General features: G+C 42.0%; 1 protein-coding gene across 1 annotated transcript in view; it reads right to left on the bottom strand.

Annotated features, from left to right (window-relative positions):
- Window positions 1–3,693: 3,693 nt before the first annotated feature.
- LOC128649104 (RNA-binding protein EWS) overlaps window positions 3,694–16,525 on the bottom strand; it is a 41,841-nt gene continuing 29,009 nt past the window's right edge. The window contains exons 7-8 of the mRNA XM_053702178.1: window positions 3,995–4,229; window positions 3,694–3,914 (exon numbers count right to left, since the gene is read on the bottom strand). Coding sequence (XP_053558153.1) covers window positions 3,875–3,914; window positions 3,995–4,229 — 275 coding nt within the window. The 3' untranslated portion in view covers window positions 3,694–3,874. The remainder of the gene's footprint in view (window positions 3,915–3,994; window positions 4,230–16,525) is intronic.

The raw sequence follows: 16,525 nt of genomic DNA, 5'->3' as shown, positions 1-16,525 counted from the left end.
GGTGTAGACACAGTAGGGGATGATGTAGTATCATGTTTACTCCCCTCATTTGAGGAATCATCTTGGGCAATATCATTATCTGTTGCATTACTGTCCTTACTTTGTTTGGACACTATGGCACAATTATCACATAAATTTAAATGGAGAGACACATTGGCTTTCATACATATAGAACATAGCTTATCTGATGGTACAGACATGTTAAACAGGCTTAAACTTGTCAACAAAGCACAAAAAACGTTTTAAAATAAAACCGTTACTGTCATTTTAAATTTCAAACTGAAAACACTTTATTACTGAATATGTGAAAAAGTATGAAGGAATTGTTCAAAATTCACCAAAATTTCACCACAGTGTCTTAAAGCATTAAAAGTATTGCACACCAAATTTCAGAGCTTTAACCCTTAAATTAACGGAACCGGAGCCGTTTTTACATTTAACCCCTATACAGTCCCAGAATGAGGCTCTGTCTATAACTAGAAAGGCCCCCATCTGAAAAAGGTGTTTAACACAGTGCCTGCCGTTTTTCTAAACGTTCCCCAAGATTATAATACCAATAATTAGTTAGAATCTGCATAAAATGCCTAGTAAAGCAATAGTTTTAGCCCAGAAAAATGTCTACCAGTTTTTAAGCCCTTTTTGAAGCCCTTTATTCTTTTATGTTTAACTAAGAAAATGGCTTACCGGTCCCCATGAGGGGAAATGACAGCCTTCCAGCATTACATGGTCTTGTTAGAAATATGGCTAGTCATACCTTAAGCAGAAAAGACTGCTAACTGTTTCCCCCAACTGAAGTTACTTCATCTCAACAGTCCTGTGTGGAAACAGCAATCGATTTTAGTTACTGTCTGCTAAAATCATCTTCCTCTTACAAACAGAAATCTTCATCCTTTTCTGTTTCAGAGTAAATAGTACATACCAGCACTATTTTAAAATAACAAACACTTGATAGAAGAATAAAAACTACATTTAAACACCAAAAAACTCTTAACCATCTCCGTGGAGATGTTGCCTGTGCAACGGCAAAGAGAATGACTGGGGTGGGCGGAGCCTAGGAGGGATCATGTGACCAGCTTTGCTGGGACTCTTTGCCATTTCCTGTTGGGGAAGAGAATATCCCACAAGTAAGGATGACGCCGTGGACCGGACACACCAATGTTGGAGAAATTCTTGCGCCAAGAATGACGCAATACAGTGTAGCATTTGGCGCACCCGCAAGCCTAAGTTAGCCCGCAATTTGAAACAAAATAGTCAATTGAAAAAAAAAAAAAAAAAAAAAAAAAAAAAAAAAGACTAAACCCCAGGAAAGAAAAAAAATATTTCTTTAATATTAACTTTCCCCAAATATGAAACTGACAATCTGCAAAAGGAAATACATGAACCTGACTCATGGCAAAAATAAGTACAATACAAATATTTAGAACTTTATATAAATGCATAGTGCCAAACCATAGCTGAGGTGTCTTAAGTAATAGAAACATACTTGCCCAAAGAAACCCATCCACATATAGCAGATAGCCAAACCAGTACTGAAACAGTTATCAGTAGAGGTAATTGTATATGAGAGTATATCGTCGATCTGAAAAGGGAGGTAGGAGATGAATCTCTACGACCGATAACAGAACTTATGAAAAAGAACCCCGTTAGGAAAATCATTGCATTCAATAGGTAATACTCTCCACGTCCCTCTGACATTCACTGTACTCTGAGAGGAATCGGGCTTCAAAATGCTGAGAAGCGCATGTCAACGTAGAAATCTTAGCACAAACTTACTTCACCACCTCCATAGGAGGCAAAGTTTGTAAAACTGAATTGTGGGTGTGGTGAGGGGTGTATTTATAGGCATTTTGAGGTTTGGGAAACTTTGCCCCTCCTGGTAGGATTGTATATCCCATTCGTCACTAGCTCATGGACTCTTGCCAATTACATGAAAGAGGATTGGTATTACCAAACCTAAAACAAGAAACCCCTAGCAAGGCCTCTTGATCTAGGGATGAATTATACAAACAGTTGGCATTTTTTTTTTTACAATTTTTTGTGCTTACTGTGTTTTTTTCTGAAAAATGTAGTTAAAATAATGCTACTTTAGTTACAGATATCACCGTGACATAAAAGAAGCGATGTCTTGCACAGTAACTCCAGATGGAGCTTGCGAGGAACCGCAGGGCACTGCATGTATCATAGCAACTAATCTGTATGTAGGGAATAGTACAATGTGTTTCACCTACTTGCTGTCTGTTCACAGCGCTCATGTTAATCCCACTAAATCAGACAGAGGCAGGACACATATGGCCAATGGGAGGTGGCTAGGGAACCTCCCTGCAACCCCCAAGATTGCGAAGTCCCACACCGTTTCTAGAAGAGAGGTTAAGGGATTACCTGGCAGTCCTTAGTATCTCACAGTCTATCCATTAAGGATTTGAGTACATTTTTTGCAGGTCACCACTATTTCCGCCTACCTCCTATACGAGGCAAAGAACTAATGGGAGGGGAAGTAGGAGGGATAGTTAAATTCTGTGGATTTTCATGGGCTCTCACTACCATTAGATATAGATTTTATATGCGATATACACTATATATACACACACACAAATATATTATATATACACACACCGCTCTCTCGAATAAGAGACTTTGATCTCCCATCCCCACAAACACGGACACCTATATAACCAAGCCCTTTAGGGATTTTCCTAGCCGTACTATGTTGTACCAGGCACTAACCATCACTTCACTGTAGCAAAAAAACACCAACTTTTATCTCTTATTAAAAAAGCGCATTTACTTTTCTATTAGCATGTTTATATAGATCACAGACAGTCTACATAGACCTGCATGGAACAGATTGTATCACTATCATCTAGCAATCTTGTCACCTGCTGTATTTGAATTTTATTTACTTTAACTTATTTTCCATTCTGCATACATCTTTGTGTTGGCAACAAGTACATTTTTGGACAAACTTAAAATAGTAGTTTGTGTCTCAGAAAGTGTGTACTATTTGATAATTTATCTACATTGGAATTTTTAATTGCTTGCTCTGAATCAAAGATTTTTTATTTCTTCTTTAGTGTCTTTTTTATGAGAGAAAAGTTGTTTTACAGTGAAATTGTAATAGAACATGTTTCAAAGAATTTAGAGTCCGTTAAGTAAAGAATTTTTTTTTCAGGAAGATATATCCTAGTTTACAAGATCCTGTAAAAGTGATCATTAATAATCATCAACTCAGGAATTCCAGTCTGTAGCACAGGCTGTTTAATAGAGTTTTATTGTGGGATTGTGGAAGTTCAACAAATTAGTACAAGCCAGAATATAAAATAATCATAACCTCCCCCCTCCCCTACTTCACAAAAATGCTTATGATAATACAATATATGCCCACCCTCCCTTGTCAAAAACAAATTAAAAATGCAGCAGCATAAGCAAGGAAAATTAAAATTTTAAAAAAAAAAAAGAAAAAAAAAAAAGAAAAGAAGTTGGACCCCCCAAAAAGGGGCCTGACATTGAAAGCTTAGAAAAGAGAACAGCTTCACAACAGTTCAACATTGTTACTCCCTTTCCACCCACAGGTTTAACCACATTTATGCAGAGGGCAGACAAAACCATATCTGCATAACCTACTGCATTTTCACCAGCAAGGAACATATAACATTCCTTGTGAAGAGGTTCAAGAAAATGAAACACATTTGCTACTACCGTTAAACTTTCATTTTAATATCTCCACAAATTGTGAATACTAAAGATACAGACAGAATCATAATGCGACAGGAGGACTCCATGTCTGACATTATAAATATGGAATTATAAATTTAAAACATTCTGGTTTAAAAAATAAATCTGATAGTAAAGGAGGCTCCAGTGGTAAGAAGGGCTTCTAGTAGGGCCTGTCCCTGCGTTCCTGGCGATGATCACTTCTAAAATGAAACAAAAATATATATTGAGTAAGACTCAGGCAATAATGTAGCTAAAAAGGTTAGCAATAAATGAGACATACTTGTCCATCTTTCCGGGGCCACCACGTCTTCCACCTCTTCCTCCCATTGGGTCCATCAGTGGTCCAGGGGGTCCTGGAGGGCCCCCCCGCCTTCCTCCACCAAAACCTCTGTCCATTCCACGACCTCTGAAACCTCTGTCACCTCCACGGCCACCTCTAAACATACCTGGTCCTCCTCGATCCATTAGACCTCTTCCACCTCTCATGCCCGGCCCACCTCTTCCACGTTCACCACCTGTAAGTTTAACATTTAAAGAATAGGCAGCTTTTGCAGATAACGGGCCATTAAACACTAAATGAATGCTAGATACGATGTACTAAAACCAAAAGATAACTGAGAATTTTATTTAGGTGCATTTAAAAATAGTTTTAAATATGGAAGGGTAAAAGTTTAAGATTTTTTTTTTAATGTTATGGGCACTGACATGACGTAACTCAGGTTTTCCTTATGTAATATGTGCAACCAATGGCTTGTGGTGCTTCTTGTGAAGAAGAGGGCCAAGGGTTGTACTAGTCAAAAACAAAAAAGGAAATTTGTGCTAACCTGATAAATTTATTTCTTTTAGGATATGACGAGTCCACGGATTTCATCCTTACTTATGGGATATCGCCTCCTGGTCAGCAGGAGGAGGCAAAGAGCTCCACAGCAGAGGAAGAGAAAGGAAAAGCCAAGGAGCAGAGGTGACTTAAGTTTAACAAAAATAAAAACCTGTCTCTAGAAAAACACGACAGGGTGGGCCGTGGACTCGACATATCGTAAAATAAATTTATCAAGTAAGGATAAATTTCCTTTTCTTTTACAAGATATGACGAGTCCACGGATTTCATCCTTACTTATGGGATACAATACCAAAGCTATAGGACACTGATGAAAGGGAGGGACAAGACAGGAATCTAAACGGAAGGCACCACTGCTTGAAGAACCTTTCTCCAAAAAAAAGCCTCAGACGAGTCAAAAGTAACAAATTTGGAAAAAAAAGTGTGAGACGACTAAGTTGCAGCCTTGCAAATCTGTTCAACAGAAGCATCATTTTTAAATGCCCATGAGGAAGCCACAGCTCTAGTAGAATGGGCCGTAATTCGTTCAGGAGGCTGCTGTCCAGCAGTCTCATATGCAACACGGATGATACTCCTCAGCCAAAGAGAAAGAGGTAGCCGTAGCTTTCTGACCCCTACGTTTCCCAGCAAAAACAAATGAAGATGTTTGACGAAAATCCTTAGTCGCCTGCAAGTAGAACTTCAAGGCACGGACTACATCCAAATTATGTAAGACGCTCCTTAGAAGAAGGGTTAGGTCTCAAGGAAGGAACAACAATTTCCTGATTAATTTTCTTGTTAGAAACAGCCTTAGGAAGAAAACCACGTTTGGTACATAAAACCACCTTATCAGAATGGAAAATAAGATGAGAATCACATTGTAATGCCGAAAGCTCAGAAACTCTGCGGGCAGAAGAAATAACCAAAAAATAAAACTTTCCAACTTAATAACTTAATATCTAAGGAATGCATAGGTTCAAACGGAACCCCTTGAAGAACATTAAGAACTAAATTCAAACTCCGAAGAGGAGCAATTGGTCTAAATACAGGCCTGATTCTAGTCAGGGCCTGACAAAAAGATTGAACATCTGGAACATCTGCCAGACGCATGTGTAGCAAAATAGACAAAGCAGAAATCTGTCCCTTTAAGGAACTTGCTGACAACCCTTTCTCCAATCCTTCTTGGAGAAAAGATAAAATCCTGGGAATCCTAACCCTACTCCATGAGTAGCCCTTGGATTCACACCAATAAAGATATTTATGCCATATCTTATTGTAAATTTTTCTAGTAACAGGCTTGCATGCCTGAATCAAGGTATCAATGACCGCATCAGAGAACCCCTGCTTAGATAAAATCAAGCGTTCAATCTCCAAGCAGTCAGCTGCAGAGAAATTAGATTCGGATGATGGAAGGGGCCCTGAATGAGAAGGTCCTGCCTCAATGGAAGCTTCCATGGCGGCAGAGAGGACATGTCCACCAGATCGGCATGCCAAGTCCTGCGAGGCCACGCAGGAGCGATTAGAATCACCGAAGCCTTCTCCTGTTTGATCTGTACAATCACGCGGGGAAGGAGAGCAAAAAAACATAAGCTATGTTGAACGACCAGGGCACTGCCAAGGCATCTATCAGTTCGGCCTGAGGACTGGACCTGGATCCGTATCTTGGCATTCTGACGAGATGCCACCAGATCCAATTCCGGTCTGCCCCACTTGAGAATCAGGGTGGCAAAAACCCCCGGATGAAACGTCTGTCTGCTCAAAATATCCGCCTCCCAATTGTCCACTCCTGGGATGTAGATTGCGCCTCCGAATTATCTTGGCTACTTCTGTCATCGCTAAGGAACTCCTTGTTCCTCCCTGATGATTGATGTAAGCCACAGTCGTGATGTTGTCAGACTGAAATCGGATGAATTTGGCCGAAGCCAACTGAGGCCAAGCCTGAAGCGCATTGAATATTGCTCTCAATTCCAGAATATTGATTGGAAGTAGAGACTCCGAGTCCACACACCCTGAGCCTTCAGGGAATTCCAGACTGCACCCCATCCTAGTAGACTGGCGTCCGTTGTCACTATCACCCATGAAGGTCTGCGGAAGCACGTCCCTTGGGACAGATGATCCAGCGACAACCACCAAAGAAGAGTCTGTCTCCCGATCTAGATCTATTTGAGGAGACACATTTGCATAATCTCCATTCCACTGTCTGGATTGATGGTGGCGGCAATGGACATCATTCAGTTTGCTCGTTTTCATCTCAGACCTCTACAACTGAGCATGCTCAATTACCTCCATGCACTGAGCCACTGATAGCTGAGGATTGGACTGAAGGGCTCGGCATGTATTTAGAATCTTTAACTTTCTGACTTCCGTCAAGAAGATTTTCATGGATAGAGAGTCTATTAGAGTTCTCAGGAAAGGAACCCTTGTCTGTGGAATTAGTGAACTCTTTTCTAGATTCACCTGCCCCCCCATGAGTCCTTAGAAAGGACAGAACCATGTCGGTATGAGACTTTGGACGATGTTCTGATCCAGGCGTCTTATCAACGGACAGATAAGGTGCCACTGCAAGGTCTGAGAACCACCAGCAGAGATCCTAGAACCTTCGTGAAGATCCTGGGTGCCGTGGCCAGCCCGAAAGGAAGAGCCACAAACTGAAAATGTTTGTCCAGGAAGGCAAACCTTAGAAACTGGTGATGATCTTTGTGGATAGGAATATGAAGATAAGCATCCTTTAAGTCCACGGTAGTCATATATTGACCCTCCTGGATCAATGGAATAATTGTCCGAATCGTCTCCATCTTGAAGGATGGAACTCTGAGGAACTTGTTTAGACTCTTGAGATCTAAAATGGGTCGGAACGTTCCCTCTTTTTTGGGAACCACAAAAAGGTTCAAGTAAAATCCCTGTCCCTGTTTTGGAACAGGACAAATTACTCCCTTTTTATCTGGTCTACAGACAATCGTGAAAGAAGAAACTTTCCCCTTGGGAAGGAATTTTTTTTAACTCCAACTGATACCCTTGAGACAATCTCCAGTTGTCTTCCCCTTGAAAGGAATAGCCAAAAGTTTGGATTTAGAGGACACATCCGCAGACCAAGATTTTAACCATAAGGCTCTGCGCTCTAGAATTTCAAATCCTGCATTCTTAGCCGCCAATTTGGCTATCTGAAAGGCGGCATCCGTAACAAAAGAATTAGCCAGCTTAAGGGCCTTAATTCTATCCTTTATTTCCTCTAAAGAAGTCTCAGTCTTAAGAGATTCTTCTAAGGCGTCAAACCAAAAGGCAGGCGCAGTTGTGACTGGTACAATGCAGGCCGTCGGGTTGTAAAAGAAAACCTTGGTGAACAAATAGCTTTTTTTGAAGACCCTCCAACTTTTTATCCATAGGGTCTTTAAAAGCACAACTGTCAATAGGGATAGTCGTATGCTTAGCCAGGGTAGAAATAGCTCCCTCCACCTTAGGGACCGATTGCCAAGAATCCCGAACGGTGTCAGGTATAGGGTAAATTTTCCTAAACATAGGGGATGGAGAGAACGGGATTCCCGGTCTTTCCCATTCCCTAGAGATAATTTCCGAAATTATCTTAGGAACTGGAAACACGTCAGAATAAGATGGTACCTCTAAATACTTGTCCATCTTACAAAATTTCTCTGGAGGGACCACAATAGTCACAGTCGTCCAGAGTCATAAGAACGTCCCACAGTAACAGGCGAAGATGTTAAAGCTTAAATCTGAAGGACATCACGTCCGAATTTGTCTAGGGTAAAACACTACCTGAATCAGACAGCTCCCCTTCAGACATAGCCTCCCTACCCCCTCCCTCAGAGCCCTGGGAGGGTACATCGGAGATTGCCATCAAAGAATCAGAAGTTGCATGACCCACCTGGGTCTCTTTTCTACTACGTTTGCCCTGCAATACAGGCAACTTAGATAAAACTTCTGTAAGAGTGGAGGACATAACTGCAGCCATATCCTGCAGAGTAAATGACGCAGACGAAAATGGCGTTACTTACGTGGGCGTTTAAGGCCGACACGCTTTGGGAGAAAGTTGTGGCATACCCTGAGTCATCAGTCTGAGGACATTCATTAGATATATCTTTATTAAAGAAAATTCTCTCTACACTCTAAGGCCCTCTCAATACATGGGGGACAAAGTGTAAGTCAATTCACAGATATATATAAATCAGAATAAAGTACTGAGTCTTTAAATAAAGTCTGCTATTATGCGATAAGCAACTGAAAAATTTTTACCACGCTCCTGAGCTGTGAGCAACTAAGAGTGATCACAACGGTGGCCTCTGAATTATTTGCAAATAAGTAGCTTAACTATGTATTGCCCCTGAGTTGTGAGTTTTATGTCAAAAAGAACAGTCGCCTTGCCGCAGCTCCGCTGCGGCTCCTACCTGCCCCCACTTGCTTGACACTCTACACCTCCTATGCGGTGCACCTACAATCGCTTGCAAATATTGTACCACAAGTGAACTTAGAGCCCATAAAATGCTGTCATTCAGGTGCCTGAACAGAAGGGATACTGCGCAGCAAGCGCGCGAAACAAGAAGCCCCGCCTTCGTGGGCGTAAAATAACCCCTCAGCTCTGTGGCGTATATACATACTGAACTGCTATTAACCGGAGTCTAACTGAGGCCAAGTCTAATACATATGCCATAATCTCCCACGTCAGCCACCTCTTATGTCTTACACCTACATTAAACAGAGTGCCCAATAACAAAAATAGTGCCTAAACACCATCCATTCCCCAGCGCTTCTAGTTAACCCCATCTAGAATGTCTGCAGGAAATAAACAATGTGTCGGTTCTCGTTTTAATGAGAATCTGCATATTGTCAAAGAGAAGCCTTTTAGCCCCTAATCTCTGATAGAGAACAAATAAGCAAAGGGCAAAGTACAGTCAATTCTGATATATGTTTAGTCCCAGAATAAAAGACTGCACTTACCTCCATGCTGAGGAACAGCATGATAATTCACAGTGTCAAGAGGTCCTCTTTTCCTCCTGAGGTCCTGTGAAGATAGAAGTGTCTTATTTATGTTTCATCTAAAGCCATCACAGCAGAAGAATGGGAGGCACAGTGAGGCTAAAACCCCACCAGTTCCCATAGCCAAAAGGCTATAACTGCAGAAGCTGCTCCAAAGGAAAATAGTACACTTTGGCACCATTTAAAAATAAAAAAACTCTTGATTGAAGACACTAAACTAACACCTCACTCCTATCACTAACATAGGCAAAGAGAATGATTGGGTTGGGGGGAAGGGAGGAGCTATTTATGCAGCTCTTTGCCTTCTCCTGCTGACCAGGAGGCGATATCCCATAAGGATGAAATCAGTGGAATAAGTCATATCTTGTAAAAGAAAAAAAAAGTTACAATGCATACTTTTTTCTTCTGTTATGTGTGATCAGTCCACGGGTCATCATTACTTCTGGGATATAACTCCTCCCCAACAGGAAATGCAAGAGGATTCACCCAGCAGAGCTGCATATAGCTCCTCCCCTCTACGTCAGTCCCAGTCATTCTCTTGCACCCAACGACTAGATAGGATGTGTGAGAGGACTATGGTGATTATACTTAGTTTTTATGACTTCAATCAAAAGTTTGTTATTTTACAATAGCACCGGAGCGTGTTATTACTTCTCTGGCAGAGTTTGAGGAAGAATCTGCCAGAGTTTTTTACTATGATTTTAACCGGAGTTGTTAAGATCATATTGCTGTTCTCGGCCATCTGAGGGAGGTAAAGGCTTCAGATCAGGGGACAGCGGGCAGATGAATCTGCATTGAGGTATGTAGCAGTTTTTATTTTCTGAATGGAATTGATGAGAAAATCCTGCCATACCGTTAAAATGACATGTATGTATACACTTCAGTATTCTGGGGATGGTATTTCACCGGAACTACTCTGTTAAAGGTCACTAATCCTTTTAATAACTATTTATCATGTTAAACGTTTTTGCTGGAATGTAGAATCGTTTACATTGCTGAGGTACTGTGTGAATAAATATTTGGGCATTATTTTCCACTTGGCAGCCTTTTTTGCTTTTATTTGTGACAGTTTCGTTTCTCTTCACTGCTGTGTGGGAGAGGGAGGGGCCGTTTTTGGCGCTCTTTGCTACGCATCAAAAAATTCCAGTCAGTTACTTTTATATTTTCTGCATGATCCGGTTCATCTCTGACAGATCTCAGGGGTCTTCAAACTTCTTTGAAGGGAGGTAAATTCTCTCAGCAGAGCTGTGAGAATTCTTATAGTGACTGTGAATAAAATCGTTGCTTTGTATTTTTTATGTCAAATTTAATTATTGTTATTTTACTAATGGGAACAAACCTTTGCTAAAAGTTGTGTTGTTTTAAAGTTTGATGCTATAACTGTTTTTCAGTTCATTATTTCAACTGTCATTTAATCGTTTAGTACCTCTTTGAGGCACAGTACGTTTTTGCTAAAAAAGATTATAACCAAGTTGTAAGTTTTTTTGCTAGTGTGTTAAACATGTCTGACTCAGAGGAAGATATCTGTGTCATTTGTTCCAATGCCAAGGTGGAGCCCAATAGAAATTTATGTACTAACTGTATTGATGCTACTTTAAATAAAAGTCAATCTGTACAATGTGAACAAATTTCACCAAACAGCGAGGGGAGAGTTATGCCGACTAACTCGCCTCACGCGGCAGTACCTGCATCTCCCGCCCGGGAGGTGCGTGATATTATGGCGCCTAGTACATCTGGGCGGCCATTACAGATAACATTACAAGATATGGCTACTGTTATGACTGAAGTTTTGTCTAAATTACCAGAACTAAGAGGCAAGCGTGATCACTCTGGGGTGAGAACAGAGTGCGCTGACAATACTAGGGCCATGTCTGATACTGCGTCACAGCTCGCAGAGCATGAGGACGGAGAGCTTCATTCTGTGGGTGACGGTTCTGATCCAAACAGATTGGATTCAGATATTTCAAATTTTAAATTTAAATTGGAAAACCTCCGTGTATTACTAGGGGAGGTCTTAGCAGCTCTTAATGATTGTAACACCGTTGCAATACCAGAGAAACTGTGTAGGTTGGATAAATACTTTGCGGTACCGGCGAGTACTGACGTTTTTCCTATACCTAAGAGACTAACTGAAATTGTTACTAAGGAGTGGGATAGACCCGGTGTGCCGTTCTCACCCCCTCCAATATTTAGAAAGATGTTTCCAATAGACGCCACCACTCGGGACTTATGGCAAACGGTCCCTAAGGTGGAGGGAGCAGTTTCTACTTTAGCTAAGCGTACCACTATCCCGGTGGAGGATAGCTGTGCTTTTTCAGATCCAATGGATAAAAAATTAGAGGGTTACCTTAAGAAAATGTTTGTTCAACAAGGTTTTATATTGCAACCCCTTGCATGTATCGCGCCGATTACGGCTGCGGCAGCATTTTGGATTGAGTCTCTGGAAGAGAACCTTAGTTCATCTACGCTAGACGACATTACGGACAGGCTTAGAGTCCTTAAACTAGCTAATTCTTTCATTTCGGAGGCCGTAGTACATTTAACCAAACTTACGGCTAAGAACTCAGGATTCGCCATACAGGCACGTAGGGCGCTGTGGCTAAAATCCTGGTCAGCCGATGTTACTTCTAAGTCCAAATTACTTAATATACCTTTCAAGGGGCAGTCTTTATTTGGGCCCGGTTTGAAAGAAATTATCGCTGACATTACAGGAGGTAAGGGCCACGCCCTACCTCAAGACAAAGCCAAAGCTAAGGCTAGACAGTCTAATTTTCGTCCCTTTCGGAATTTCAAAACAGGAGCAGCATCAACCTCCACTGCACCAAAACAGGAGGGAGCTGTTGCTCGTTACAGGCAAGGCTGGAAGCCTAACCAGTCCTGGAACAAGAGCAAGCAGGCCAGGAAACCTGCTGCTGCCCCAAAGACAGCATGAATCGAAAGCCCCCGATCCGGGACCGGATCTAGTGGGGGGCAGACTTTCTCTCTTCGCCCAGGCCTGGGCAAGAGATGTTCAGGATCCCTGGGCACTAGAGATCATATCTCAGGGATACCTTCTAGACTTCAGATTATCTCCCCCAGGAGGGAGATTTCATCTGTCAAGGTTGTCAACAAACCAGATAAAGAAAGAGGCGTTTCTACGCTGTGTACAAGATCTGTTATTAATGGGAGTGATCCATCCGGTTCCGCGGTCGGAACAAGGACAAGGGTTCTACTCAAACCTGTTTGTGGTTCCCAAAAAAGAGGGAACTTTCAGGCCAATCTTAGATTTAAAGATTCTAAACAAATTCCTAAGAGTTCCATCCTTCAAAATGGAAACTATTCGGACAATCTTACCCATGATCCAAAAGGGTCAGTACATGACCACAGTGGATTTAAAAGATGCTTACCTTCACATACCGATCCACAAAGATCATCACCGGTATCTAAGGTTTGCCTTCTTAGACAGGCACTACCAGTTTGTAGCTCTTCCATTCGGATTGGCTACGGCTCCAAGAATCTTCACAAAGGTTCTGGGTGCCCTTCTGGCGGTACTAAGACCGCGAGGGATTTCGGTAGCTCCGTACCTAGACGACATTCTAATACAAGCTTCAAGCTTTCAGACTGCCAAGTCTCATACAGAGTTAGTTCTGGCATTTCTAAGGTCGCATGGATGGAAAGTGAACGAAAAGAAGAGTTCTCTTTTTCCTCTCACAAGAGTTCCATTCTTGGGGACTCTTATAGATTCTGTAGAAATGAAGATTTACCTGACAGAAGACAGGTTAACAAAGCTTCAAAATGCATGCCGTGTCCTTCATTCCATTCAACACCCGTCAGTAGCTCAATGCATGGAGGTGATCGGCTTAATGGTAGCGGCAATGGACATAGTACCTTTTGCACGCCTACACCTCAGACCGCTGCAATTGTGCATGCTAAGTCAGTGGAATGGGGATTACTCAGATTTGTCCCCTACTCTGAATCTGAATCAAGAGACCAGAAATTCTCTTCTATGGTGGCTTTATCGGCCACACCTGTCCAGGGGGATGCCATTCAGCAGGCCAGACTGGACAATTGTAACAACAGACGCCAGCCTACTAGGTTGGGGCGCTGTCTGGAATTCTCTGAAGGCTCAGGGACTATGGAATCAGGAGGAGAGTCTCCTTCCAATAAACATTCTGGAATTGAGAGCAGTTCTCAATGCCCTTCTGGCTTGGCCCCAATTAACAACTCGGGGGTTCATCAGGTTTCAGTCGGACAACATCACGACTGTAGCTTACATCAACCATCAGGGAGGGACAAGAAGCTCCCTAGCAATGATGGAAGTATCAAAGATAATTCGCTGGGCAGAGTCTCACTCTTGCCACCTGTCAGCAATCCACATCCCGGGAGTGGAGAACTGGGAGGCGGATTTCTTGAGTCGCCAGACCTTTCATCCGGGGGAGTGGGAACTTCATCCGGAGGTCTTTGCCCAAATACTTCGACGTTGGGGCAAACCAGAGATAGATCTCATGGCGTCTCGCCAGAACGCCAAACTTCCTCACTACGGGTCCAGATCCAGGGATCCGGGAGCGGTTCTGATAGATGCTTTGACAGCACCTTGGAACTTCGGGATGGCTTATGTGTTTCCACCCTTCCCGCTGCTTCCTCGATTGATTGCCAAAATCAAACAGGAGAGAGCATCAGTGATTCTAATAGCGCCTGCATGGCCACGCAGGACTTGGTATGCAGATCTAGTGGACATGTCATCCTGTCCGCCTTGGTCTCTACCTCTAAGACAGGACCTTCTGATACAGGGTCCATTCAAACATCAAAATCTAACTTCTCTGAAGCTGACTGCTTGGAAATTGAACGCTTGATTTTATCAAAACGTGGTTTTTCTGAGTCGGTTATTGATACCCTGATACAGGCTAGGAAGCCTGTTACCAGAAGGATTTACCATAAAATATGGCGTAAATACCTATACTGGTGCGAATCCAAAGGTTACTCCTGGAGTAAGGTTAGGATCGCTAGGATATTGTCTTTTCTACAAGAAGGTTTAGAAAAGGGTTTATCAGCTAGTTCATTAAAGGGACAGATTTCAGCTCTGTCCATCTTGTTACACAGGCGTCTGTCAGAAAATCCAGACGTCCAGGCTTTTTGTCAGGCTTTAGCTAGGATCAAGCCTGTGTTTAAAGCTGTTGCTCCGCCATGGAGTTTAAACTTAGTTCTTAACGTTTTACAAGGTGTTCCGTTTGAACCCCTTCATTCCATTGATATAAAATTGTTATCTTGGAAAGTTCTGTTTTTAATGGCTATTTCCTCGGCTCGAAGAGTCTCTGAGTTATCAGCCTTACATTGTGATTCTCCTTATCTGATTTTTCACTCAGACAAGGTAGTTCTGCGTACTAAACCTGGGTTCTTACCTAAGGTAGTCACTAACAGGAATATCAATCAAGAGATTGTTGTTCCATCCTTGTGTCCAAATCCTTCTTCAAAGAAGGAACGTCTTCTACACAATCTGGATGTAGTTCGTGCCCTCAAGTTCTACTTGCAGGCAACTAAAGATTTTCGCCAAACTTCTTCCCTGTTTGTCGTTTATTCTGGACAGAGGAGAGGTCAAAAAGCTTCTGCTACCTCTCTCTCTTTTTGGCTTCGTAGCATAATACGTTTAGCCTATGAGACTGCTGGACAGCAGCCTCCTGAAAGAATTACAGCCCACTCCACTAGAGCTGTGGCTTCCACTTGGGCCTTTAAGAATGAGGCCTCTGTTGAACAGATTTGCAAGGCTGCAACTTGGTCTTCGCTTCATACTTTTTCCAAATTTTACAAATTTGACACTTTTGCTTCTTCGGAGGCTATTTTTGGGAGAAAGGTTCTTCAGGCAGTGGTTCCTTCTGTATAATGAGCCTGCCTATCCCTCCCGTCATCCGTGTACTTTTGCTTTGGTATTGGTATCCCAGAAGTAATGTTGACCCGTGGACTGATCACACATAACAGAAGAAAACATAATTTATGCTTACCTGATAAATTCCTTTCTTCTGTTGTGTGATCAGTCCACGGCCCGCCCTGTTTTAAGGCAGGTAAATATTTTTTAAATTATACTCCAGTCACCACTTCACCCTTGGTTACTCCTTTCTCGTTGATTCTTGGTCGAATGACTGGGACTGACGTAGAGGGGAGGAGCTATATGCAGCTCTGCTGGGTGAATCCTCTTGCATTTCCTGTTGGGGAGGAGTTATATCCCAGAAGTAATGATGACCCGTGGACTGATCACACAACAGAAGAAAGGAATTTATCAGGTAAGCATAAATTATGTTTTTAATGCTCCTTTAGAATCCCTTCTTAGAAGTACATGTTTGCTCAAACCATTGTGACAGATGTTTTCAAGCAGAAAGCTTCAAACAAATGATAACAGTTGAAAATGGCTAACTAGACAAGTTATTTGCAACCTTTTTTTGCCGTGGCACACTTTTTTACATTAAAAAATCCTGTGGCACACCACCATTCCAAAATTTTACAAAATCACACATTGTAGCCTAATACAGGAGATATATAGAGATAGATAGAGAGAGAGAGATAGAGAGAGAGAGAGAGAGAGAGAGAGATGGAGAGAGAGAGAGATATATATATATATATATACACATACACACACTGTACTGTGCTGTCATGCCATGCCTCCTACAAACTATACATGACATATTGACATTCATTCACAATCAATCAATGATTTTCTGTGAATGAATGTCAATGTCATGGTTGTAAATGATGCCTGATGAGCCTGTCACATACCTACCAATATTTCAAAATTTGAAAGAGGGACACCCCCGCACTGTTGTCAGTCTGCCACGGCACACTGGTTGAAAAACACTGAACTAGACAACTGAACAAAAAGTATACCAATAGCCAATTTGTAAGGTATGTTACTTGTTTACATTTTTTATAGGCTTAAGCAAAACTGCCATCTTAGGCAGTATGAGCGAGAGAGAGACAGAGAGAGAGACAGAGAGAGAGACAGTATGAGCGAGAGAGCGCAAGAGCACGGGAAAAAAA

Source organism: Bombina bombina, chromosome 2 (assembly GCF_027579735.1).
Source record: "Bombina bombina isolate aBomBom1 chromosome 2, aBomBom1.pri, whole genome shotgun sequence".
NCBI classification, from domain to species: Eukaryota; Metazoa; Chordata; class Amphibia; order Anura; family Bombinatoridae; genus Bombina; species Bombina bombina.
This window is presented reverse-complemented; position numbering and strand designations above follow the sequence as displayed.